This window comes from Acomys minous (genome assembly GCF_964271855.1).
Source record: "Acomys minous genome assembly, chromosome: 20".
In the NCBI taxonomy this organism is placed as follows: domain Eukaryota; kingdom Metazoa; phylum Chordata; class Mammalia; order Rodentia; family Muridae; genus Acomys; species Acomys minous.
In genome coordinates this window covers 15,618,854-15,642,743 of record NC_140502.1, presented here as the reverse complement: position 1 = coordinate 15,642,743, position 23,890 = coordinate 15,618,854, and the positions used below count along the sequence as shown (strand labels likewise).

The 23,890-nt window shown below is 45.0% G+C and overlaps 1 protein-coding gene across 1 annotated transcript; it reads right to left on the bottom strand.

Moving 5' to 3' along the window:
* Positions 1-8,515: 8,515 nt before the first annotated feature.
* LOC311591099 (vomeronasal type-1 receptor 90-like) lies at positions 8,516-23,890 on the bottom strand (the record flags this gene model as incomplete). Its single annotated transcript, XM_084770467.1, has 2 exons — positions 8,516-9,015; positions 23,122-23,890. 2 exons carry the CDS (start codon positions 23,888-23,890, stop codon positions 8,516-8,518), a joined length of 1,269 nt encoding a protein of 422 aa, XP_084626593.1.

Below are 23,890 nucleotides of genomic sequence, written 5' to 3'. Positions count from 1 at the left end.
TGGCTGTCCTGGACTCGCTTTGTAGACCAGGCTGGCCTCGAACTCACAGCGATCCTCCTGCCTCTGCCTCCTGAGTGCTGGGACTAAGGGCATGCACCGCCACTGCCCGATTCTTTTCTTTCTTTCTTTCTTTCTTTTTTTTTAAAGATTTATTTATTATTTGTACAGTATTCTGCCCGCATGTGTGCCTGCCTGCCACAAGAAGGCAATGGATCTCATTATAGACGGTTGTGAGCCACCATGTGGTTGCTGGGAATTGAACTCGGGACCTCGGGATGTTTGGAAGAACAGACAGTGCTCTTAACCTCTAAGCCATCTCTCCAGCCTCCTCTTTTCTTTCTTTTTAACAGTATTTATGGTCCCAATATTTTTAGAGGCATTTATTTAATGTGTATGTGAGTTTTGCCTGCATGTATGTGCAACCTTGAGTGCCTAGGGCCTTCAGAGGTCATCAGAGGTCAGAAGAAGGTATTTGAGTCCTTGGAACTGGTGGAGTGATGGATAGTTGTGAACCACCCCTGTGAGTGCTAGGAACTAAACTCGGGTCTTCTACAAGAGTAACTAGTACTCTTAACCTCTGAGCCATCTTTTCAGCCCCAGGGTCCCATTTCTTGCATTAGAAAGCCTGCAGTTCTCTCAAGGGCTGCATGTAGGGACTCTGGCCTTACTCTACATTGCCTGGACTCCCAAGCTGTCCTTTAAAATCGGGTGGTGAGCCTTCATTACTTAAAGTCTGCATGCATTGCAAAAGCCAGTATTACGTGTCTGTCTGGCACCATCTGGAGCAGGTGCCTTGACCCTCAGAGACCGTGGGGCAGCTGAGTATTCTGAATACCGGGGAAACGTTTTTTCTAGGTGGTGGCTCTGTTCAACTAGGGAGTTCCCTTCTCAATGGGAAGGTTCATCTTTTCATACCTCTGAGCCAGAGATGAGTAGATAGTGTCTGGCCATTTTCTGAGATGCTTTCAAGACATCTTTCTCTTGTCCTAGTGAATGCTCTCTCTCTCTCTCTCTCTCTCTCTCTCTCTCTCTCTCTCTCTCTCTCTCTCTCTCTCCTTCTCTCTCTCCTTTCCTCTCCCCGCTCCCCCCAAGACAGGGTCTCACTAGGCAGCCCTGGCTGTCCTGGAACTCACGTTGTAGACCAGGCTGGCTTCAAATTCATGGACACCTGCCTGACTTTGCCTCCCAAGTACTAAGATTGGTCAAGCATCAGCACACCTGGCTTGCTTGGTCCTCCCCTCCACCCAACTCTCTCTCTCTGTCTCTTTTTGAGACAGGGTTTCTTTGCATAGCTCCAGTTGTCCTTTGTAGACCAGGCTGGCCTCGAACTCACAGTGATCCCCCTGCCTCTGCCTCCCCATTGCCTGGGTTAAAGCCATTTCCCACCATTCCCGGCCAAGACCACATTTTATTTTACTTTTTTTATTTTTGACTTTTGTGATTTTTCGAGGCAGGGTTTCTCTGTGTAGCCCTGGCTGTCCTGGTCTCACTGTGCAAACCAGGCTGGCCTCAACTCACAGCGATCCACCTGCCTCTGCCTCCTGAGTGCTGGACCCACCTAAAATGAAACACCTCATCCTAACTTGGGGCGTCCCCCTTTTACCTCCATACACCAACATTGTCTACAGGCCATGGCTGTCTGCTCTATCCAGAGGCCATCCTTGGTGTCCCCTGTAGGACAAATACTCCTGTTCCCTCCCCTTTCTCTCCTCCCACTTCTCCCTTGTCCTCTATCTCCTGTCTTGGTCTCTTATTTCCTGCCCTTTGTCTCTCTGGGGGCAAATAAATCTCTTCTGTGTTGAGACCTTGGTCTTTTGTGTCCTGAGCCCATACCGATCCATCCAAGAAAATGACATGGAATTCCTTGTAGTTTGTATAACAAAAGTTACATTTTAGTGATGTTGAGGGCCATCACCTGAAGTTCACTCTTTTTCTCCCCTTTTTAAATTAATTCATTTATATTACATCTTAATAGTTATCTCATCCCTTGTATCCTCCCATTCCTCCCTCCCTCCCATTTACCCCTTACTCCCATCCCCTATGACTGTGACTGAGGGGGACCTCCTCCCCCTGTATATGCTCAAAGAGTATCGTCTCTTCTTGATAACCTGCTATCCTTCCTCTGAGTGCCGTCGGCCCTCCCCATCCAGGGGACATGGTCAAATATGGGGCACCAGAGTTCCTGTAAGAGTCAGACCCTACTCTTCACTCAACTGTGGAGAATGTCCTGTCCATTGGCTAGATCTGGGTCAGGGTTCGATGTTTACTGTACATATAGTCCTTGGCTGGTGCCATAGTTTGAGCAGACCCCTGGGCCCAGATCCGCCTGTCAATGTCTTTAGTCATAAGAGAAATGTAAATCAAAACGACTCTGAGATTACATCTTACACCCATCAGAATGGCTAAGATAAAAAAATTCAAGCGATGACACATGTTGACGAGGATGTGGAGAAAAAGGAACACTACTTCATTGCTGGTGAGAATGCAAACTAGTACAGCCACTTTGGAAATCTGTCTGGCGCTATCTCAGAAAACTGGGAATAGGGCTTCCTCAAGACCCAGCTATTTCACTCCTTGGAATATACCCAGAAGAAGCTCCAGCACACAACAGGGACATATGCTCAACCATGTTTATAGCAGCCTTATTCATAATACTCAGAACATGGAAACAACTTAAGTGTTGCTCAGTAGAAGATTGGATAAAGAAACTGGGGTACATTTACACTATGGAATACTACTCAGCTATTAAAAACAAGGGATTTCCAAAATTTGTGGACAAATGGCTTGAACTAGAAATGATCATAATGAATGAGTTAACCCAGAAGCAGAAAGACTCACATGGTATATACTCACTTATATCTGGACACTAGCCCAAGGGGCATGTCCCATGAAAGTCTTCACTTACCAGGAAAGTAGGACAGAGGGGAGGACATTCTATTGGGACTCTAGGTGAGAGAAGCATGGGAGAATGGGGAAATAGAAGGATCCAGAGGGTCCTAGAAACCTACAAGAAGTTCACACTCTTAAAGCCTGTTCACCTGTGTGTCATAGCTGAAGGCCAGCTCCAGTCTCCAACAGAAGTCTCTTTATTTGCGGATCAGGATCCTGGGAGAAGAGTCTCCTCCAGCTGTAGGCCAGACCAAGGTGGCGTCTCTCCAGATGTGCAGAGCAGAGCTTTGCTTTTGGTCTCTGCTTCTACACTGTCCAGTGGCATCATGGGGCTTCTAGGACTGTGTCTGGTTATCTCGAGTGAGTGACGTCACTGCATTCTGGTTGGCAGATGCTGCCTTGGGTATAGTGGGGATTCTGATTATTTTTACACGTCTAACAGTCTTTTTTGTTTTGTTTTATTTTTTTGACCCCCCCCCCAAACAAAACAAAACAAAACTCCCCAAAACCAAAACTCAAATGGAAACATATTATCCTACAGGAAAGCTCTGGAAACAAGAAGGTAAACAACTCAAAATAGCATCGAGAGGCCAGTCCCTGAAATGACCAGATGAATTAGGATTTTCCCTGTCAGAGTAAACAATAAAAACTGAGAGTCCCTTTCAGAAGGAGGAAGCTGGGCTTTAGAGAAAACCCACAGACAACCGAGTTGCAAACATGGCTCTGAGATCCAACCAGCTGCCTGGAAAAAAGTTTAGACTAACTGCAGCAAACTCTCCAACCTGTTGAACGATCTGCAGGCTGTGCAGTGGGCTCCAGGCTCCTATGAGCAGTTACCTATGCTGGAATGGCCTTTAACGATGCACCACTGTCTCTGAGTAATTTCTGATGCTGGAAGTTACTCCCCACCCATATTCCTATAAATAAACCCAATAAAACTCATGATTCGCCCAAGTCTCAGGTATCCATGGGCATGCCATGACATGTTTGTTAAGTGACATGATTCCTGGAAAAACATGGAACAAATGCTACTCACTTCACATAGGGAGCTAATGACAGACCAAATAAGGATACAACCAAAATCAGATTGGGCGAACTAATGAGTTTTATTGGGGTTACTTACAGGAGCAGAGGGACTCAAAGATCGCTGCATCACCAAAGCCTAGCCCAGTGTTGATTTCAGCTCACAAAGCTGCGAACCTGGAGCCACCCAGCAGACTGTAGGCAGCTCAATAGGTCGGAGAGTGTTCTAAGTAATTCAGTGGGTTCCCACTTCTGCTAGGCAGCTTAGTTCTTCTGAAAGTCAGCAGGTTTTAGAGTGCATATATGCTTGAGGAAAAGGGGTCTAGAGCGTCTGGTCAGTTTCAGGGACTTCCTGAATTCTTTGTTTACTTCCTGAGTCTAAGACTATTTTACTGCCTTTAGGTTTTTTGTTTGTTTGTTTGTTTTTGTTTTGAGACAGGGTTTCTCTGTGTAGCCTTGGCTGTCCTGGACTCCCTTTGTAGACCAGGCTGGCCTCGAACTCACAGCGATCCGCCTGCCTCTGCCTCCCGAGTGCTGGGATTAAAGGCGTGTACCACCACGCCCGGCTTTTTTACTGCCTTTAGAACATCCTATTGTTTTGCTCTTTTCTAACATCCTGTGTCTTAAAGAGCTTCCTTCCAAAATGGAAGGCTTTAATCCTTGATGAAACTTCTGTGCTACACATATGTGCACCTGCACTCACATACATGCACACACATGAACACACAGGCATGCACACACACACACACACACACACACATGAACACACACAGGTATGTACAAACACACTCATGAACTACCAATACCAATTACAACATTCCTGTAATCCCATTACTCAGGAGAGGGGAGTGAGGAAGATAATGAGTTCAAGGCCAGCCTGGGCTACAGCGGACCTGTAAGATGCCAGGTGGCCTGAACTCAGCCATCATAACAGTAACATTGTTAGCTAAGCAATGTAAGATGCCAGGTGGCTTGGATTTAGCCATCATAACAATAGCATTGTCAGCTGAGCAAAGCAAGTTGAGAATTGCAGGCCGATAACAAGGGCAAACAAAGCAACAGCGAACTAAGAAGAACAAGTTAAAAATTTTTCACTAGCCTCCACCTCAACCCTGCCCCCGGAATTTACTGCTCCTATCTCTACTTAGAATTTACTACCTCAGACCCCCGGTCACCTAAAAGCTCACCTATTGTTAGCCTATCGCTTGTTAACTAACCATTGTCACTAAGTTCTGCTTCTGTATACGGTATATTAATTGCCAGCTCTTGCAGAGCGGGGTCTCCCATTTCCTCGGAGCTTGGTGGACCCCTGCATGTGGGCTCAATACAATTCCTTTGCTTTTGCATTGACTCTGGACTCTGACTCTCAACTGGGCTTCCAGGAATAGACTCTGAAGATCTGAGTCTAACAGACCCTCCTCAAAAGCAAACAAACACCTCCCAGAACAAAGACCTTCCCCCAACAATAACAACCTAACAAAATCAGCAATAAGTCCATTACCAGCACCACAGAAATATACATACAAACACCAGTAATGGAAAAGGGCAGAGTCCAAGAGCACAAGACGGGGTTTTCCTGTAACAGCATGGCTGTCCTGGAACTTGCTTTGTAGACCAGGCTGACCTTGAACCCACAGAGATCTGACAACTTCTGCCTGGAGTGCTGGGATTAAAGGTGTGCACCACCACACCTGGCTCACCCAGGAAATTTTAATCTGAGCTGTAGTTTCTGTGTTTAAACTAAGAAAAGTAATTTTTGCATCAGTCATATACAAAAGGAAATCCCTCCTGCCATATCTCCAAAGACAAAATGAAAGAAACTTCTCAAGACTCTAAAGTAGGTTCAGAGTTCCAGGATAGCAGCTATTTGTACAGTTCCTGAAAGTTGCAAAAGGAATGCAACTGACCACAACCCCACTTAGTAATTATAAACACAGAGAACAGACCTCTCTATTCCCTTACAATCTCAAAAAATGGCTTATCTAGAGAAAACAACTTTCTTTCCTTATTCTGCCTGTGGTGGTTTTAATGAGAATTGACCTTCATAGGCTCAGGTATTTGAATGCTCACCCCCAGCTAACTCTCTGAACGCGTAAGCAAGCCTTCAGGTAAATGCTTTCTTTTATGAATTAATTTGGTCATGGTGTCTCTTCACAGCAATTGAACAGTAATAAAGACATTATCCCTAACAATGGGGGGGGGAGGGGGGGGTAGAAAAACTGGAATGGCATAGTTCATAAAATCTCAAAACCCGGACCTGGAGAGATGCCTCAGGGCTGCTCTTCCAAAGGTCCTGAGTTCAATTTCTAGTAACCTCATGGTGGCTCACAACCATCTATAAAGTGATCTGATGCCCTCTTCTGGCCTGCAGGTGTACATGCAGGCTGAACACTGTATACATAATAAATAAATCTTTAAAAAGAAAAAAAAAAACCCCTCAAAACCCAGCCCCAGTGACACACCTTCTCCACCAAGACCCACCAACTGCCAACCGAGCACTCAAACATGTGGACTTGTAGAGACAGTTGCCGTTCTGACCACCACATTACTGTAACCTCACATGATTGAGAGAAAAAGGATCTCTCCAGTGTCTGTCTCTGTCAAGACACAAATCCCGTTTGTGGGGATCCTGCCATCAGGCCTTGATTACCTCACAGAGGCCCTACGTCAGAATCTGGTGTTGGAACTGTGGGTACTGGAGAACCCTGCTGCTGCGTGTACGCCAAAACTTGCCATTTGTAGACCAGGCTGGTCTCGAACTCACAGAGACCCACCTGCCTCCGCCTCCTTGAGTGCTGGGATTAAAGGTGTGCGCCACCACGCCTGGTTTATCTGTGTCCTCTTTTCTTCTGTTACCCATTTTTCCACAATCTTGGGGGGCTCTAGACCACAAAGGGATGGGATGTTAGATTGTTATGGGTGTGGAGGGGGGGTCACTCAGAGATTCACCATGACCATAAATACCTTTTAATAACTTTCTCATTTTTATTTTATGTGCATTGATCTTTTGACTACATGTATGTCTGTGTGAGGGTGTTGGGTCTCCTGGAACAGGGATTACGGACAGTTGTGAACTGCCATGTGGGTGCAGGGGGTTGAACCCCAGTCCTGCTGCGCCATCTCTTCAGCCCCCATGAATATTTTTTTAAAGACTTACTTATTTAATTTTTTTTTTTTTTGTATTTTGAGACAAGGTTTCTCTGTGTAGCCTTGGCTGTCCTGGACTCCCTTTGTAGACCAGGCTGGCCTCGAACTCACAGCGATCCGCCTGCCTCTGCCTCCCAAGTGCTGGGATTAAAGGCGTGTGCCACCACGCCCGGCCTTTACTTATTTATTTACTTATTTTAGTGTTCTTCCTGCATGTGTGCCTGCAGGCCAGTAGAGGGCACTAGAACTCATTATAGATGGTTGTGAGCTTTCATGTGGTTGCTGGGAATTGAACTCAGGACCTTCAGAAGAACAGCCAGTGCTCTAAACCTCTGAGCCGCCTCTTTAGCCCCGTAAATAAATTTTAATAAGAAGAGGCTTTATTAAATACTGGTGCCAGATATTTATGGATCAGGACTGCAACCAAAAGCCCTCCCAAGATGCAGCGTCTAGTCATACCAGTCCAAAGGCTTATAAAGCCAAAACCCAAAAGATTACATGTATTCTGTCTACCCTAGGCAGGGTCTAATTTTGTCATATATGTCTTGCAGTTTTCCTAGTCATTAGCAAAGTTAGCAAGTTAATTACAAAAGTAGTAATAGCAGAGAACTAAGTGGGAGGCAGGCTTAGATAGGTTTTTTTGGGGGGGGAAGGGGCGGAGATTTCCAAGTGGGGATTTGTGAGATTTCAAGGGAAGCCCAGGGATTGGTCGGAATTTTGAGCTCAGGGACTGGTGAGTTTTCAGGCTCAGGGATTGGTGAGTTTAGTAGGTTTTCAAACCCAAAGTGTGGGCACCACACTCTTGTAAGTAACCCCTTGCCTGTACTGTGTAGAAAGGCCCAAACTGGATTAAGGTGGAATTGTACTTTGGTCTATCATTGGTGCCTATCTGGGGGTGGAGGGTCAAGAGGTGTTTGTTTGCATCTTCCAAGAAAACGTAAAACTACAGGATTGTTGATTGTTAAGTTTTGGGAATCGCAGCCGGGGTGTGGTGGCGCACGCCTTTAATCCCAGCACTCAGGAAGCAGAGCCTGGTCTACAAAGCGAGTCCAAGACAGTAAAAGGCTACACAGAGAAACCCTGTCTCAGGGGAAGAAAAGTTTGGGGAGTGGGTGTGGCGAACTACCTCACAGGGTCTTCAGCTTCTCTGATTAGAAACTTCCAGATTAGATGCTTCAAGTTCAGAGAAACGCAAGTGCGCAGCTGAGGAGGAGCTTCATGGGGGGCAGAGTGAGGGTGGCTGGAGGGGGTCTAGGCTGCGTCTCACTAGAGATGGGGGGACAGACAGTGTTTCAAAGTCCAGTGGTGTTCTGAGGAGAGGCCCTACGACACTTCCTGTTTCTGCTGGCAAGCTTATATTTCCCCTCTGAGACAACGGATGGATGACGGTGAACTTACTGAGAGACACTTTGGGGCCACTGTTACAGAGCGCCTTTAACCTAGCACATTACAACTCCTACTCTGGTGTGTAGCCCCAGGGAGCCCAGAAGTATTTTTTTCCCCCCAGCTGTTCATGAAGCCTCTTAATTAATTGCGACCAGCTACCAGCTACTGCTGGGTCCTTGCACCTGGCACCTGAGTGCTTTCTCTTCCGGAAATGCCCTAGACGCCCCTTGTAGACAATGTCACTGCCTCTGCAGGTGACACCTTGGCAGCCACCTGGGGGTCTTACTCTAGAGTTCAGTTCCCATATCAGTGGCCTCCGACAGGGGCTGTGCACTCTGGATCTGGCTCCGCCGCCTAAGGCCACAGCTGTCGCGGTGAGCCTCCGAGGGTTCCTGGGGTTCAAGTGCACAGGTGAGGGCGCCGGTGAAGATTCATAAGCCCAGGCTTCTGAGGACTCCTCGGAGCCCGGCTTTGTCTCCTTAGCCTTAGACTGTAGCGGGCTCTGCCTGGAGCGGGTGCCGCTAGGATGCCAGAGGTGACTAGTCTGAAGGAGCATCTTGAGACGTGAGGCTGGAAAGAGGATGGAAAGCTTCAGGAATGGGTTGTCTTGGAGTAAGCTGCAGGTACCTGCGTGATCCTGGCAGGGTGTATGTGCAGGGCTGTCACTCTGAAAGCAAAGCCTTCCTTCCTCAAGTCTTAGGATCTGCCATCTTAGTGAAGAAAGGGTAGCCTCCTGCCCCAGCTTGGTCTCAACAGGGATGTTTGTGTTTTTCAGTGTTCAGGATAGATAATGTGTAGTTCCTAACCTATAACAGCAACTCTCTCTCTCTCTCTCTCTCTCTCTCTCTCTCTCTCTCTCTCTCTCTCTCTCTCTCTCCCTCCTCCCTCCTTCCTTTCTCTTGCCTTCCTTCTTCCCTCTCAAAAACCCCAAAATAAATACATTTTTTTTTTGTTTTTTTGAGACAGGGTTTCTCTGTGTAGCCTTGGCTGTCCTGGACTCGCTTTGTAGACCAGGCTGGCCTCGAACTCACAGCGATCCACCTGCCTCTGCCTCCCAAGTGCTGGGATTAAAGGCGTGCGCCACCACGCCCGGCCTAAATAAATACATTTTTTTTAAAAGTTACTGTTTACTAGTCAAATGTGGTGGCACATAACTTTAATGCCAGCCCTCAAGAGGCCAGAGGCAGACATCCAGATCTCTGTGAGTTAGAAGCCACACAGCGAGTTCTAGACCAGCCAAGGTTATGTAGTGAGACCCTGCCTCAAAAAAAATCAAACTGAAAAAAAAATTAGTTTTCACTTATTCAGTGTGTATGTTTGGGTGTGGATGTGACACGGTGTGCATGTGGAAGTCAGAGGACAACTTGTGGGAGTCGGTTCTTTCCACCATGTGGGTTTGGGCGATCAGAGCTACTTTGTTAGGCTTGGAGGTAGGTATTGCACCAGGCTTTCTGTTGACTTCTCGAACCAGCACTGTGTCAGAAAGCAGAGTCTGCGGTGAGTGTCCTTGAACGTGACTTTGGGCCTCTACATGTTTTTTCAGAACCCCCGTTTCTACTTGTGAGTGGGACGATCTCACGGCTGCCCCCGTGGAACGGAAGACACGGGTGGCATGCGGGCGTTGGAAGGAAGGAACTCGGCGTTTCCCTTCACAAGGTACCACTGGAGCCTCCGATCTGCGTCATCCTCGGTGTGCAGAAGATGCTCCCTCCATCCTGAGAATGGAGCAAGATCTGGGGTTCACAGTTTGTCTGTAGAAGTGGTTCGCACACCCTGCCCCGTGGGAAGGTTTGTGATTCCGGGAAGTCTTGCAACATTCTGGGAGAAACAAACTCCCTTTCAGGATCTCATAATACTAGGAGCTTCCTTGTTTTCATCAAAGTCTTCGTCATCTGCTTCCGAAAGCCTTCGAACAGAACAGAGGCTGCGTCTCTGCACAGCTATCATATGCACTTGGAGGTGAGACTGTGGGGAAACCTAGGGGTTCAGCGCCGTGGTACAGCACCAAACATGCCACGAGACTTGGTTTCATCTCAACACCACAAAATAATGAAAAATGCATGGAACTAGTGTTTTATGTTATTGTAACAGACATGTAACGATATGTTATAACAACATATTGTTATAAAAATGGGCAATATATGTAGTATAATAACAATGAAGTTATTGTCTGATTCAAATTTTAATAATAATAATAATAATAATAATAATAATTATTATTATTTGTTATTTCGAGACAGGTCAAATTTTAATTATTATTGTTATTCTTAAAGAAAGCATATTCTCCTATAGCCTAGACTAAGTTGGAATTCACTGTTTAGTCCAAGCTGTCCTTGGACCCATAATAATCCTCTTGCGGTTGCTCTCTGCATGTTGGGATTACAGGTGGGTACCACCAGGCCAAGCTGATGTTGGGAATACAGGTGGGTACCACCAGGCCAAGCCGATGTTGGGATTACAGGTGGGTACCACCAGGCCAAGCCGATGCAACTTCTGCTTACCACGTTGAAAGCAAGGCTAATGCATTTCAACAGTCGTGTAGTAATTGTGATGGTGGTAAAAACATCTAATATAAAATTAGAATTTGGTTTGTGGTACTGGGGATAAAAACTGAAGGCCTCATGGATGCCAGGCAAGCTCTCTACCATTGATCTGTACCTTCAGTCCTACAAAGTTGGAGTTCAAGTGCCAGAAATTTTCTCAGAAGCTTTCTGTTTAATTAAAAAAAAAATAGTTATGCAGCCGGGCGTGGTGACTCACGCCTTTGATCCCAGTACTCGGGAGGCAGAGGGAGGCGGATCGCTGTGAGTCTGAGGCCAGCCTGGTCTACAAAGTGAGGCCAGGACAGCCAGGGTTTTTATTTATTCATTTATTCATTTTTTTTGTTTTTTTTTTGAGACAAGGTTTCTCTGTGTAGCGTTGATTGTCCTAAACTCTCTTTGTAGACCAGGCTGGCCTCGAACTCACAGCGATCTGCCTGCCTCTGCCTCCTGAGTGCTGGGATTAAAGGCGTGCGCCACCACGACCGGCTATTTAATCTTTTAAGAAAGGAAGACGTGTGAGCTGAGAAGACAGCTAAGTTGGCAAAGAGCTTGCACTGCATGCATGAGGACCCAAACTAGAATCATCCACACCCACATAAAAAGCCACATGAGGGCGGGCGTGGTGGCACACACATCTTTAATCCCAGCACTCAGGAGGCAGAGGCAGGTGGATCGCTGTGAGTTCCAGGCCAGCTTGGTCTACAAAATGAGTCCAGGACAAGCCAAGGCTACACAGAGAGACCCTATCTCAAAAAAAAAAAAAAAGCCATTTCTGTCAGTCACTGAGCTTCAGGTTTAGCGAGAGACCTTTTTTTTAAAAATAAAATAAAATAAAAGGAGGAACACAATAGAGGAAGTCACCTAATGCTGACCTCTGGCCTCCCCAGTCTTGTTGGGCACCCATGCATTTATGTCACACACACATGTGACACCCTTACGTTAATAAAAACACCTGGATTCACTGGGCAGCTTTCACCTGAGCACCGTAATATGAATGCTTTTCTCTTCCAGGACACAAGCTGGGTCTCCTTAATCGCCAGGCTCCATAAACATGGTGCAAGTGACTGTTGATAATATGGTCCTGAAGGCTGTGTTCCTGTTGCACATGGGCACTGGCCTCCTGGCAAACACTTACTTGCTCTTCACGCATACCTTCCTCCTTCTCCCGGGGCACAGGCTGAAGCCCGCTGACCTCATTCTCTCCAACTTGGCTATGGCCAATTCCTTTGTTCTCCTTTCCAAGGGGGTCCAGCAAGTGATGGAAGACTTGGGGCTGGCGCATGCCCTGGAAGGCTCTGGGTGCCAAATCTTCTTTTATTTCCATAGTGTGTCTCGAGAACTTTCCCTCTGCACTACCAGCTTGCTGAGCTGTTTTCAGGCAGTCACAGTGAGCCCCAAGCATGGCATGTGGACAGGGCTCAGACGCTGGGTCTCTAGGCATGTTGGCTGCTCCTGCCTCCTCTGCTGGGCTCTCAATCTGGCCATCAGCACCATCTCTCCCATGGAGATAAAAGTCTTCTGGGGTAACAGCAGTGATTTCTCAGCGGGGAACGTCATTGCTTGCCAGTATGTGGTCGCCGTGTCTGGATGGTGTGCAATCCCGTTATCTGTTCTGGGTGCCCTGCTAATGACCCTCATGGTTGTAGCCAGCGTGCACATGGTATGTCTCCTACACAGACACCACCAGATGATGCAACATGTTCGAAGCTGCAGCCTCAGCCTCACCCACAGGACCTCCCCTGAGATACGGGCCACCCACAGCATCCTGCTCTTGGTGGCAGGATTCATCCCCTTCTACTTTCTCAATTCAATCTACATATTTTACAGCCCCAAATCATTTAGCTCCTACTTGTGGCTGCAATACTACCTCAAGTTTTTGGCCATGTGTTTTCCCTCCCTGAGTCCCTTGGTGCTGATTTTCCAGAACCCCAGAACTTTGAGCTCCTGCTGTTAGGTTCTGGAGTGTCCGGCCTGATTGCTGATCTATGGATGGACATCCGACACCTCTCACACGTCTTTCTCCTTCATCCATAGTCTGTCATAAGAACTCACAAATTCATCTTGCTGGTTGCAGAGGACCTTGAAGGCCTGTCAAGGAGAGACACTCTTGAACCAACATATGAGGGAAAACACTAGGAGTTTAAACTGTGATGCTTGGAGGAACGATAGTGTCTTTTAAATTTTTATTGCATTTTCATTTTTTAAAAGTTCCTATTGTCTGGCCAAAGAGATGGTTCCAGAGGTCCTGAGTTCAATTCCCTGCAACCATATGGTGGCTCATTACCATCCATAGTGAGATCTGGTGCCCTCTTCTGGCATGCAGGCACACATGTAGGCAGAACACTGTCTACATAGTAAATACATCTAAAAAACATCATTTAAAAAGTTCCTATTCTTTGAAGCCTGGCAGTGGTGACACGTGCCTTTAATCCCAGCGCTTGGGAGCCAGAGTTTGAGGTCAGTTTGGTCTATAACATACCAAGTTAACATACCAAGTTCCAGGGTATCTAGGGCTATGTAATAGATTTTGTTTCAAATAAATAAATAAATAAAATTTCAGTCATTTTTCACTCCCAATTTTCCTTCTCATCCTCTTCTTTCTCCCCTTGACCCTTTTAAACAAATTTCCCCCATCATTCATATTTTCTTGTGTGTGGACCACTGAGTTTAATAAGACATCAGAGGAAGGATAGCAGGCTACCAAGAGGAGACTTGATACCCTATGAGCATATACAGGGGAGGAGGTCCCCCTCAGTCACAGTCATAGGGGAGGGGAGTAGAGGGAAAGTGGGAGGGAGGGAGGAATGGGAGGATACAAGGGATGGGATAACAATTGAGAGGTAATATGAATAAATGAATAAAATATATTAAAAAAGATTGTGTGTGTGTGTGTGTGTGTGTGTGTGTGTGTGTGTGTGTGTGTGTGTGTGTTGTACACATGCCTGTGTGTGGTACTGGTGGAGGCCAGAAGCATGGGAGCCTTGGAACTGGAGTTACAGACAGTGGTGGGCTGTCTAACATTGTGGGTCCTGGTAACCCAACCCAGGCCCTCAGCCGGAGCAGCAGCAGCAGCAGCGGCAGCAGCAGCAACAACAACAGCAGCAAGCACTCTTAATTGCTGAGTTATCCTCCACACAAGACTTTCTAGCCAGAGCATGAGTGGGAGGATATTTTCTGAATCAAGAACAACTTACTAGGGCTGGAGAGATGGCTCAGAGGTTAAGAGCACTGGCTGCTCTTCCAGAGGTCCTGAGTTCAACTCCCAGCAACCACAAGGCGGCACACAATGATCTATAATGAGATCTGGTGCCCTCTTCCGGCATTCAGGTGTACATGCAGGCAGAATATTGTATACATAATAAATCTTCAAGAGAACAACTTACTAACGCAATCACACTGAACAAAATGGCACCTTTCCCCAATAACTGTTAAATGCCAACTGTTAATTGAGATAGGTCTTATGTAGCCCACGCTGTCCTTTTACTTACTATGTAACTGAGAATAACTTAAAGACTCTCCATTAGGCTATGTCTATATAATGTTTCTCTCCTTGTCAACAGTGCCACATGAGGACCAATGCTTCAACTCTTGGACCAGTGAGAGTACATTCAACATTTGTTTGTTTCCTTTTTTTTTTTTTTTTAAGATTTATTTATTATATGTACAGTGCTCTGCCTGCATGTACACCTGCAGGCCAGAAGAGGGCACCAGATCTCATTATAGATGGTTATGAGCCACCCTGTGGTTGCTGGGAATTGAACTCAGGACCTCTGGAAGAGCAGACAGTGTTCTTAATGGCTGAGCTATCTCTCCAGTTCCCTAATGAGGTTAATAAACTTGTGAAAGCTCTTTGTTTTGTTTTTTCGAGACAGAGTTTCTCTGTGTAGCCTTGGCTGTCCTGGACTCTCTTTGTAGACCAGGCTGGCCTCGAACTCACAGAGATCTGCCTGTCTGTGCCTCCCCGAGTGCTGAGATTGTAGGCACGTGCCACTGTGCCTGACTCTTCTCTTGATTTTTTTTTTGATACAGGGTTTCTCTGTGTAGCCTTGGTCATCCTGGAACTTTCTTTGTAGGCCAGGCTTGCCTTAAACTCATAGATCCATCTGCCTCTGCCTCTCCAGTGCTGGGACTAAAGGCGAGTACCACCACACCTGGCTAAACAGTCCCCAAAAGATGAAATACAGGGCCTGGAGAGACGGTTCAGCAGTTGAGAGCATTGGCCGCTCTTGCAGAAGACCCAGAGTTGGTTCCTAGAGACCACATTGTAGCTCACAACCAAATGTCCTTTTCTGAGCTCTGAGGTGACCAGGTACTCATGTGGTGCATATCTATGTATTCAGACAAAGCACTCACACCAATACATGTATCAATACAAGAAATAAAGATGACATAGGTGGCTGAAAAGTGTTTAAAAATGTTCAACATCCTTAGCCATCAGGTACATGCAACTTAAAACTGTTTTGCGAATGCATCTTACCCAGTCGGAATGGATAACCAAATGACGGTGAAATATGACATAGTGTGGGGAGAGGGGACCACTTATTTACTGTTTGTGGGAGTGCAAAATGGCACAGCTACTGGTAATCAGTTTGGAGGTTCCTCTAAAACAGCAGTTCTTAACCTGAGGGTCGCAACTCCTTTAAGGGGCCAAATGACTCTTCCATAGGGTAACCTAAGGCCATCCTGCCCATCATATATTTACATTATGATTGATAAAAATAGCAAAATTACAGTTATGAAGTATCAGTGAAAATAATATTATGGTTGTGGTCACCACAACACAAGGAACGGCATTAAAGGGTCACAGTTTTAGGAAGTTTAAGAATTCCTGCTGCAAAGCTATAGCTCTACCGCATGATTCAGTTATATACTTTTGTCTGTATACCTGCAGTGGTTTATTTTATTTTATTTATTTTATTTTTTGAAAAATATTTTTACTTAATTTATGTGCGTTGGTGTGAGGGTGTCAGATCTTGGAGTTATAGACAGTTGTGAGCTGCCATGTGGGTGCTGGGAATTGAACCCGGGTCTTTGGAAGAGCAGGTAGTGCTCTTAACCACTGAACCATCTCTCCAGCCCCCACCTGCAGTGGGTTAAATGAGAATTGTTCCCATAGGCTCATATACTTGAGTGCTTGGTGCCAAAGGCTATTTGTTAGGGCTCCCCAGAGGCCTCAGGATGGTCGATAATGGATGTTGAAACCTGTGGACAGCTTAGTTCTGCTGGGTTTCCTGGCTGTGTCCCAGTTGGGTTAGGCTGTAGAGGAGCAGACTGAGAGAGCTCCAAGCTGAAAGCTGCTCTGGTGCCCCTCAGGCGTCCTTGGTATGGTGGACAATGTGGGTTTTGCCTGACTGACCTTTGCTGGCTTGCTCTCTGTGACCCAGATGGGTCAGGTTAGTAAGCAACGGGTGGCGAGAGATCCAAGCCCAGAGCTGCCTGGGGTGTCCCACGGGCCTCTTTGCGATGGCAGTTAATGTGGGTTGTGGTTCACATTCAACTCACCTTTGCTTGCTTGCTCTTTGTGTCTCAGATGGGCCAGGGCAATAAGTAGCAGGTGTCGAGAGATCCAAGCCCAAAGCTGTTCAGGTGTCGTACAGTCCTTCTCAGAATGACAGCTAATGTGGGTTGTGGCCTGAGAAGGACTCAGCTCTGCTAGTTTGCTCTCTGTGTCCCCAGAAGGGCCAGGCTGGTTAGCAGTGGGTGGAGAGAGATCCAAGCTTAAATAAAGCTGCTTGGGTGTTCCACAGTCTCTCTTGGAACAGCAACTAATGTGGGGTGTGGCCTGTCCACAACTCACCTTTGCTCACTCTCTGTATCCCAGGTGCGCCAGGCCAGTAAGCCAATATAATACACTTTTAGACTAAATAAGTAATATGTCGTGGGGAGGCAGAGGTAGGGGATCTCTGTAAGTTTGAGGCCACCTTGGTCTACAAAGTGAGTTCAGAACAGCCAGGGCTTTACAGAAAAACCCTATCTCAAAAACAAAACAAAACAAAACACAACACAACAGAAATCTAATGTATATGGATGTTTTGCTTGAATACATGTCTGTCATTTGTGTGACTGGTCCTCACGGAAGTCAGAAGAGGGCATGGGATCCTCTGGAACTGGAGTTCGGTTGTTGAAGCCACCATGTGGGTGTTGGGAGCTGAACCTGGGTCACCTGGCAGAGCCCACAAGCGCTCTTGACTGCCGAGCCATCTTTCCAGCCCCACCTTCACTCCCCCTCCCCTACCTTTTTTTCACAACACCGATGTAAGCATAACTCACAAATAATGGCTCTTTTCTTTTTCATTGGAGATAGGCAGCATTTAACTTGGTGAAGTTTATTTGTTGAATGGTTATAACATGTTCTTTAGAAGAGGACAGTCCTAGTTAGGCACAGTGGCACACACCTTTCCCCCGGAACTTGAGAGACAGAGGCAGGTGGATATCTCTGATTTTGAGGCCAGCCTGGTCTACGTAGTGAGGTCCAGGACAGCTAGGGATACATAGTAGGACCTTGTCTCAAAAACCAAACCAAACCAAACCAAACCAAACCAAACCAAACCAAACCAAACCAAACCACCCCCCCAAAAAAAGGACAGTTCAAAATGAAGAGGACAGTTAAAAAGAAATTGTATTCAAGATACTAATTGTTAGCCGGGCAGTGGTGGCGCACGCCTTTAATGCCAGCACTTGGGAGGCAGAGGCAGGTGGATTGCTGAGTTCGAGGCCAGCCTGGTCTACAAAGTGAGTCCAGGACAGCCAAGGCTACACACAGAAACCCTGTCTTGAAAACAAACAAACAAACAAAACAACCTCAACCACCCCTCCCCCAAAACCAAGATACAAGTAGTTAGTGTATAGGTGATTCATCTGGCCTGCCTTTAGGTATGCCAGGTGTGTGTGTGGTGATAAAAGGACCCATCTGCCTCTCTCTCTCTCTCTCTCTCTCTCTCTCTCTCTCTCTCTCTCTCTCTCTCTTTGTCTCCCAATCTCTCTGTTCTGCCCTGTGTTCCCATGTTTTCTCTCTCTGTTCATCTCTTCTCTAATGGCTCTGTCCTTGTCAGTCAGTCAGTCAGTCAGTCAGTCAGTCAGTCAGTCGTCAGTTAGTCTGTCCAATCATCTGCCTCTACCTCTCCTCCTGGAGGTCCTAACTCCTCTACGACACCCCTCCCCCAAATAAACTCCTTTACATCAGATATGTTTCATGGCATAATCATATAACCCAAATAATATTTTGAGTTTTCTTTAAAAACTTTTTCATTTATTATAAACTATTCATATTACACCCCGATTGTTATCCTCTTGCTCGTATCTTCCCGCTCTCCTTCCCTCTTCTTCCTTACTCCCCTCCCCTAGATCTCTAGCAGGGCAGCCCTCCTCCCCAGCATCTGACCACAGCCTATCAGGTCTCATCAGGATAGCCTGCATCCCTTCCTCTGTGTGCTCGCAGGGCCTCCTTGCCAAGGGGAAGAGATCAAATCTCAGGCACTAGAGTTCATGTCAGAGGCGGCCCCCCTCCCTCCCTAACCACTGAGCTGTGCGTCAGCTACGTTTGAACAGCAGGTCTAGATTCTCTGTATATGTTGGCCTTGGTTGGGGCATCAGTTTGTGAAGGCCTCCCTGGATCCAGGTCCTCCTGGCTTGATGTTCTCCCTGTGGAGCTCCTGACCCTTCTGGGTCCTTCCATCCCCCAACACTCCCAAGTAAGTCTCAGCCCAGAGTCGGGCTGCAAGTATCAGCATCTGTCCCCATCCTCCTCTGGGTGGAGTCTTTCAGAGGATATCTATGTTGGGCTAATATCCATTTATAAGTGAGTATAAACCGTGCCTAGGTTACCTCACTGAGGATGATCTTTTCTAGTTCTATCCCTTTGCCTACAAATTTCAAGATTTCCTTGTTTTTAACAGCTGGCATATTGTGTAAATGTACTACATTTTCTTTATCCATTCTTCAGTTGAGGGACGTCTAGGTTGTTTCCAGATTCTGGCTATTATGAATAAAGCTGCTATGAACATAGTTGAGCAAATGTCCTTGTTATGTGGTGGAGCATCTTTTGGATATATATGCCCAGGAGTGGAATAGCTGGGTCTTTAGGTAGCACTATTCCCAATTTTCTGAGAAAGCTCCAGATTGCTTCCTAAAATGGTTGTACAAGTTTGCCCTCCCACCAGCAGTGGAGGAGTGTTTCCCTTTCTTCACACGCTAGCAGGTGCTGTCATCTGAGTTTTTGATCTTAGCCATTCTGATGGATGTAAGATGGAATGTCAGAGTCAGTTTGATTTGCATTTCCCTGATGACTCAGAAAGTTGAGCATTTCTTTAAGTGTTTCTTTCCCATTCAAGATTGCTTTATTGAGAATTAACCGTTTAGCTCTGTACCTCACTTTTAATTGGATAATTTAGTTTGGCGGTGTTTACTTCCTTGAGTTCTTTGTATATGTTGAATACCAGCCTTTTGTCAGATGTAGGGTTGGTGAAGATCATTTCCCAGTCTGTAGGCTGCTGTTTTGTTCTGTTGACAGTGTCCTTTGCCTTATAGAAGCCTTTCAGCTTCATGAGGTCCCATTTATTAATTGTTCTTAGAGCCTGAGCTGTTGGTGTTTGCTCAGGAAGTTGTCTCCTGTGCCAATGAACTCAAGGCTCTTTCCCATTTTTTTTTCTAACAGACTTAGTGTGTCTCGTTTTATGTTGAGGTTGTTGGTCCACTTGTACCTGAAGTTTGTGTAGGGCGATAAATATGAATCCATTTGCGTTTTTCTACATGTAGACCTCTAGTTAGACCAGCACCATTTATTGAGTATGCTCTTTTTTTCCATTATATGGTTTTGGCTTCCTTGTAAAAAATCAAGTGTTGGGGCTGGAGAGATGGCTCAGCGGTTAAGAGCACTGACTGCTCTTCCAAAGGACCCGGGTTCAATTCCCAGCACCCACATGGCAGCTCACAACTGTCTGTAACTCCAAGATCTGACACCCTCACACAGACACACACGCAGGCAAAACACCAATGCACATACAATAAAAATAAATTAAAAAAAAATCAAGTGTCCATGAGTACGTGGGTTTGTTTCTGGGTCTTTGATTTGATTCCATTTACCAACCAGACTATTTCTATGCTATTACCATGCCATTTTTATTACTGTTGCTCTACAGTACAGCTTGAGAAAAGGGATGGATATTCCTTCAGAAGATCTTTTATTGTACAGGATTGTTTTAGCTATTCTGTTTTTTTTCTATATTAAGTTGAGAATTCATCTTGCAAAGTCTGTGAAGAATTGTGTAGGTATTTTGACAGGGATTGCATTGAATCTGTAGATTGCTTTTGTAAGATGGCTTTCTTTCTTTCTTTCTTTCTTTCTTTCTTTCTTTCTTTCTTTCTTCCTTTCTTTGTTTGTTTTTCAAGACAGGGTCTCTCTGTGTTAGCCCTGGCTGTCCTGGACTCACTTTGTAGACCAGTCTGTCCTAGAAATCACAGTGATTCACCTGCCTCTGTCTTCCATAGTGCTGGGTTTAAGGCATGTGCCACCATGCCTGGCAGAAGATGACCATTTTTAATATGTTTATCTTACTAGTGCATGAACATGGGAGATCTTTCCACCTTCTGATATCTTCTTCAATTTCTTTCTTTGGAGACTTGAAGTTTTTTTCAAACAAGTCTTTCACTTGCTTGGTTAGAGTTACATCAAGATATTTTATATTATTTGTGGCCATTGTGAAGGGTGTAGTTTCCCTAATTTCTTTCTCAGCTCATTTGTTGTTTATATACAGGAAGGGCACTGATATATTGAAGTAATCTTGTATTCAACCACTTTGCTGAAGGTGGTTATCAGCTGTAGGAGTTCTCTGATGGAATTTTGGGGGTCACTTATATATACTATTGTATCAGCTGTGAATAGTGATATTTTGACTTCTTCCTTTCCAATATGGATCCCTTTGATCTCCTTTAGTTGTCCTTTTGCTCTGGCTAGAACTTCAAGAACTATATTGAAGAGATATGGAGAGAGTGGGCAGCCTTGTCCAGTCCCTGATTTTAGTGGAATTTCTTTGAGTTTCTGTCCATTTAATCTTATGCTGGCTATTGGCTTGCTGTAGATAGCCTTTGTTGTGTTTAGGTATGTGCTTTGTATGCCTGATCTTTCCAAGCCTTTAAACATGAATAGATGTTTGATTTTGTCAAATGCTTTTATGGCATCTAAGGAGATAATCATGAGGGGTTTTTTTCCTTTCAGTTTGTTTATATGGTGGATTACACTGATGAATTTCTGTATATTGAACCATCCCTGCATGCCTGGACAAAGCCTACTTGGTCATGGTGAATGATGTGTCTGCTGTGTTCTTGGATTCAGTTTGTGAATGTTTTATTGAGTATTTTTGCATCAATGTTCATAAGAGAAATTGGTCTGAAATTCTCTTTCTTTGTCAGGTCTTTGTGAGGTTTAAGTATCAAGGTGACTGTGGCCTCCTAGAATGAGTTTGGTAATGTTATTTCCAGTTCTATTTTGTGGAATAGTTTGAGGAGTATTGGCATTTGCTCTTCTTTGAAGGTCTGATAGAATTCTGCACTGAAACTATCTGGCCCTGAAGTTTCTTTTTTGGTTGGGAGACTTATGATGACTGCTTCTATTTGGTCAGGAGTTATAGAACTATTTAATTTGTTTACCTAATCTTGACTCAACTTTGGTAATTGGAATCTGTGAAGAAAATGGTCTATTCCATTTAGATTTTGAAATTTTGTGGCATATAGGCATTTGAAGTAAGACCTACTGATTCTTTTGGATTTCCTTGGTGTCTGTTGTAATGTCTCCCTTTTCATTTCTGATTGTGTTGATTTGGATAGTGTCTCTCTGCCTTTTAGGTAGTTTGGCTAAGGTTTTTTTTTATCTTTTTGGTTTTCTCAAAGAACCAGCTCTTGGTTTCGTTGATTATTTTAATTGTATTATACATTTTCTAACTACAAATTTTAAGAGGAAAAAAATCACAAAACAATAAATATTTATAAAGTAGTCTATAGATTATAGACTACAAACTAGTCCAGTGTGGTGGTGCATATCTTTATTACCAGCACTCAGGGCCAGAGGTAGTCAGAATTCTTGAATTTGAGGCCAGCCTGGTCTACATAGTAAATTCCAGGCAAAGCCAGGGCTACCTACCTGTCTCAAAAAAAAAAAAACAAATCAAAGGCTATTACTGTAGAATAAGCCTGTAATCCTAGCACTCAGGGAGGCAGAGGCAGTGGCATTTCTGTGAATTTGAGGCCAGCCTGGTCTAGAAAGTGAGTACAGGACAGCCAAGGCTATAAACAACACCAAAAACAAACAAACAAACAAACAAACAAACAAAAACAAACAACAGCAGCAACAAAAAACCCCCAAAATACATATACAATTTTTTCAAGTGTCAAAATAGTCAGGCATGGTGGCACACACCTTTAATCCCAGCACTCAGGAGGCAGAGGCAGGTGGATCAATGTGAGTTCGAGGCCAGCCTGGTCTACAAAGTAAGCCCAGGACAGCCAAGGCTACACAGAGAAACCCTGTCTCAATCCTGCTCCAAAATCAAGTGTCAAAATAAAAAAATCTCTGAAAAGTTATCTATCGCTTATCTATCTATCTATTTTTCTATCCTTTTGTGTGTATATGATATTGTGTTCAAAGTGTGTGTGTGTGTGTGTGTGTGTGTGTGTGTGTGTGTGTGTGTGTGTGTGTGTAATGGCACTCATGTGGAGGTCAACAAGAACAGTTTTTGTAAGTTCCAAAGTATTACATGTAAGTGAAGAATAAATATGAAAACTGTTGAAATGATGTGGATGCACTTTTTATTGAGACAAAATATAAAACTTGAAACCATTCAATGTGTGTGAATTCTAAGTAGGACCATATCAAGGATTCAAGAATCACACGCTTCCAACTTACCTCACAGGTCATTAGAGAACTCCATTTGTTGGTGAAACATCTGATATGAATATGAATATCAGTCACCAACTGCTCTTTGAAAACAGGCAACTCTCAGTACTGGCTGGGATGAAATAAACTGTGAAATAATTTTATTAGTGTTCATCAGTAACAAAGGGCAGAGAGTGGGGTTGAATGATGATATGACTGCAACAATTGCCCGCAGGTCTGGCTTTCTTTCATGTGTAGAAAACCCACAGAGGGTGATGAAGTCATTCACCAAATAAAAGAACACAAAGCAGCTTGTCAGCAACGAGATGCTGTAAGTGGCTTTGTGTTCAGGAGATGCCTGGGAGGAGAGCCTTGGGCTGTGGAGATGCTGGGCTCTCTTGTGGTGTCTGTAGAGGAGAATCACCATGTAGAGACTGGTCCACACCATGATGGCCACAAAGAAGAGATCTCTTATTATGACAATATTCAGGAATAATCCTGGATTGGGGTACTCAAATGGTCCGATTTTACAGTAAGGATGATAAAATCCATAGTCAACATCAGTGTTATTGATTTTTATTATCACCATCTCTATGATGTGCACATACATGGTCAAGTTAATGAACCAGGAAAACAGGAAGGAGTGAAAAGTCCATTTAGAGAGTTTAGGCTTAAGCCACGCCCACTTAGAACTACTGGGAGTGATGCTGATGGCTTGGAATGTGCTTAGAATTGAGGTGGTGCAGATGGACAGACCCCGGGTGACTCTGTATATATACACAGTGTCCTTACAGTTAGCATCATCCAGAAAATTGGGTACTCCAAAGGATGACAAGATATATATTATAGCAAATATGATTGTCAATATATTGACTATCATTAGGTGCATGAAAATGGAATCAATAGGTCTGCTAATGCGAGCTTTGACTAAGGAGCTGTGTACATACACCATGAGGAGCAACAGGTTCCCAGTGACACCCACACAGAGCTGGGATATGAAGAAAACCCCCAAGATGATGTTGCTTAGAAACACCAT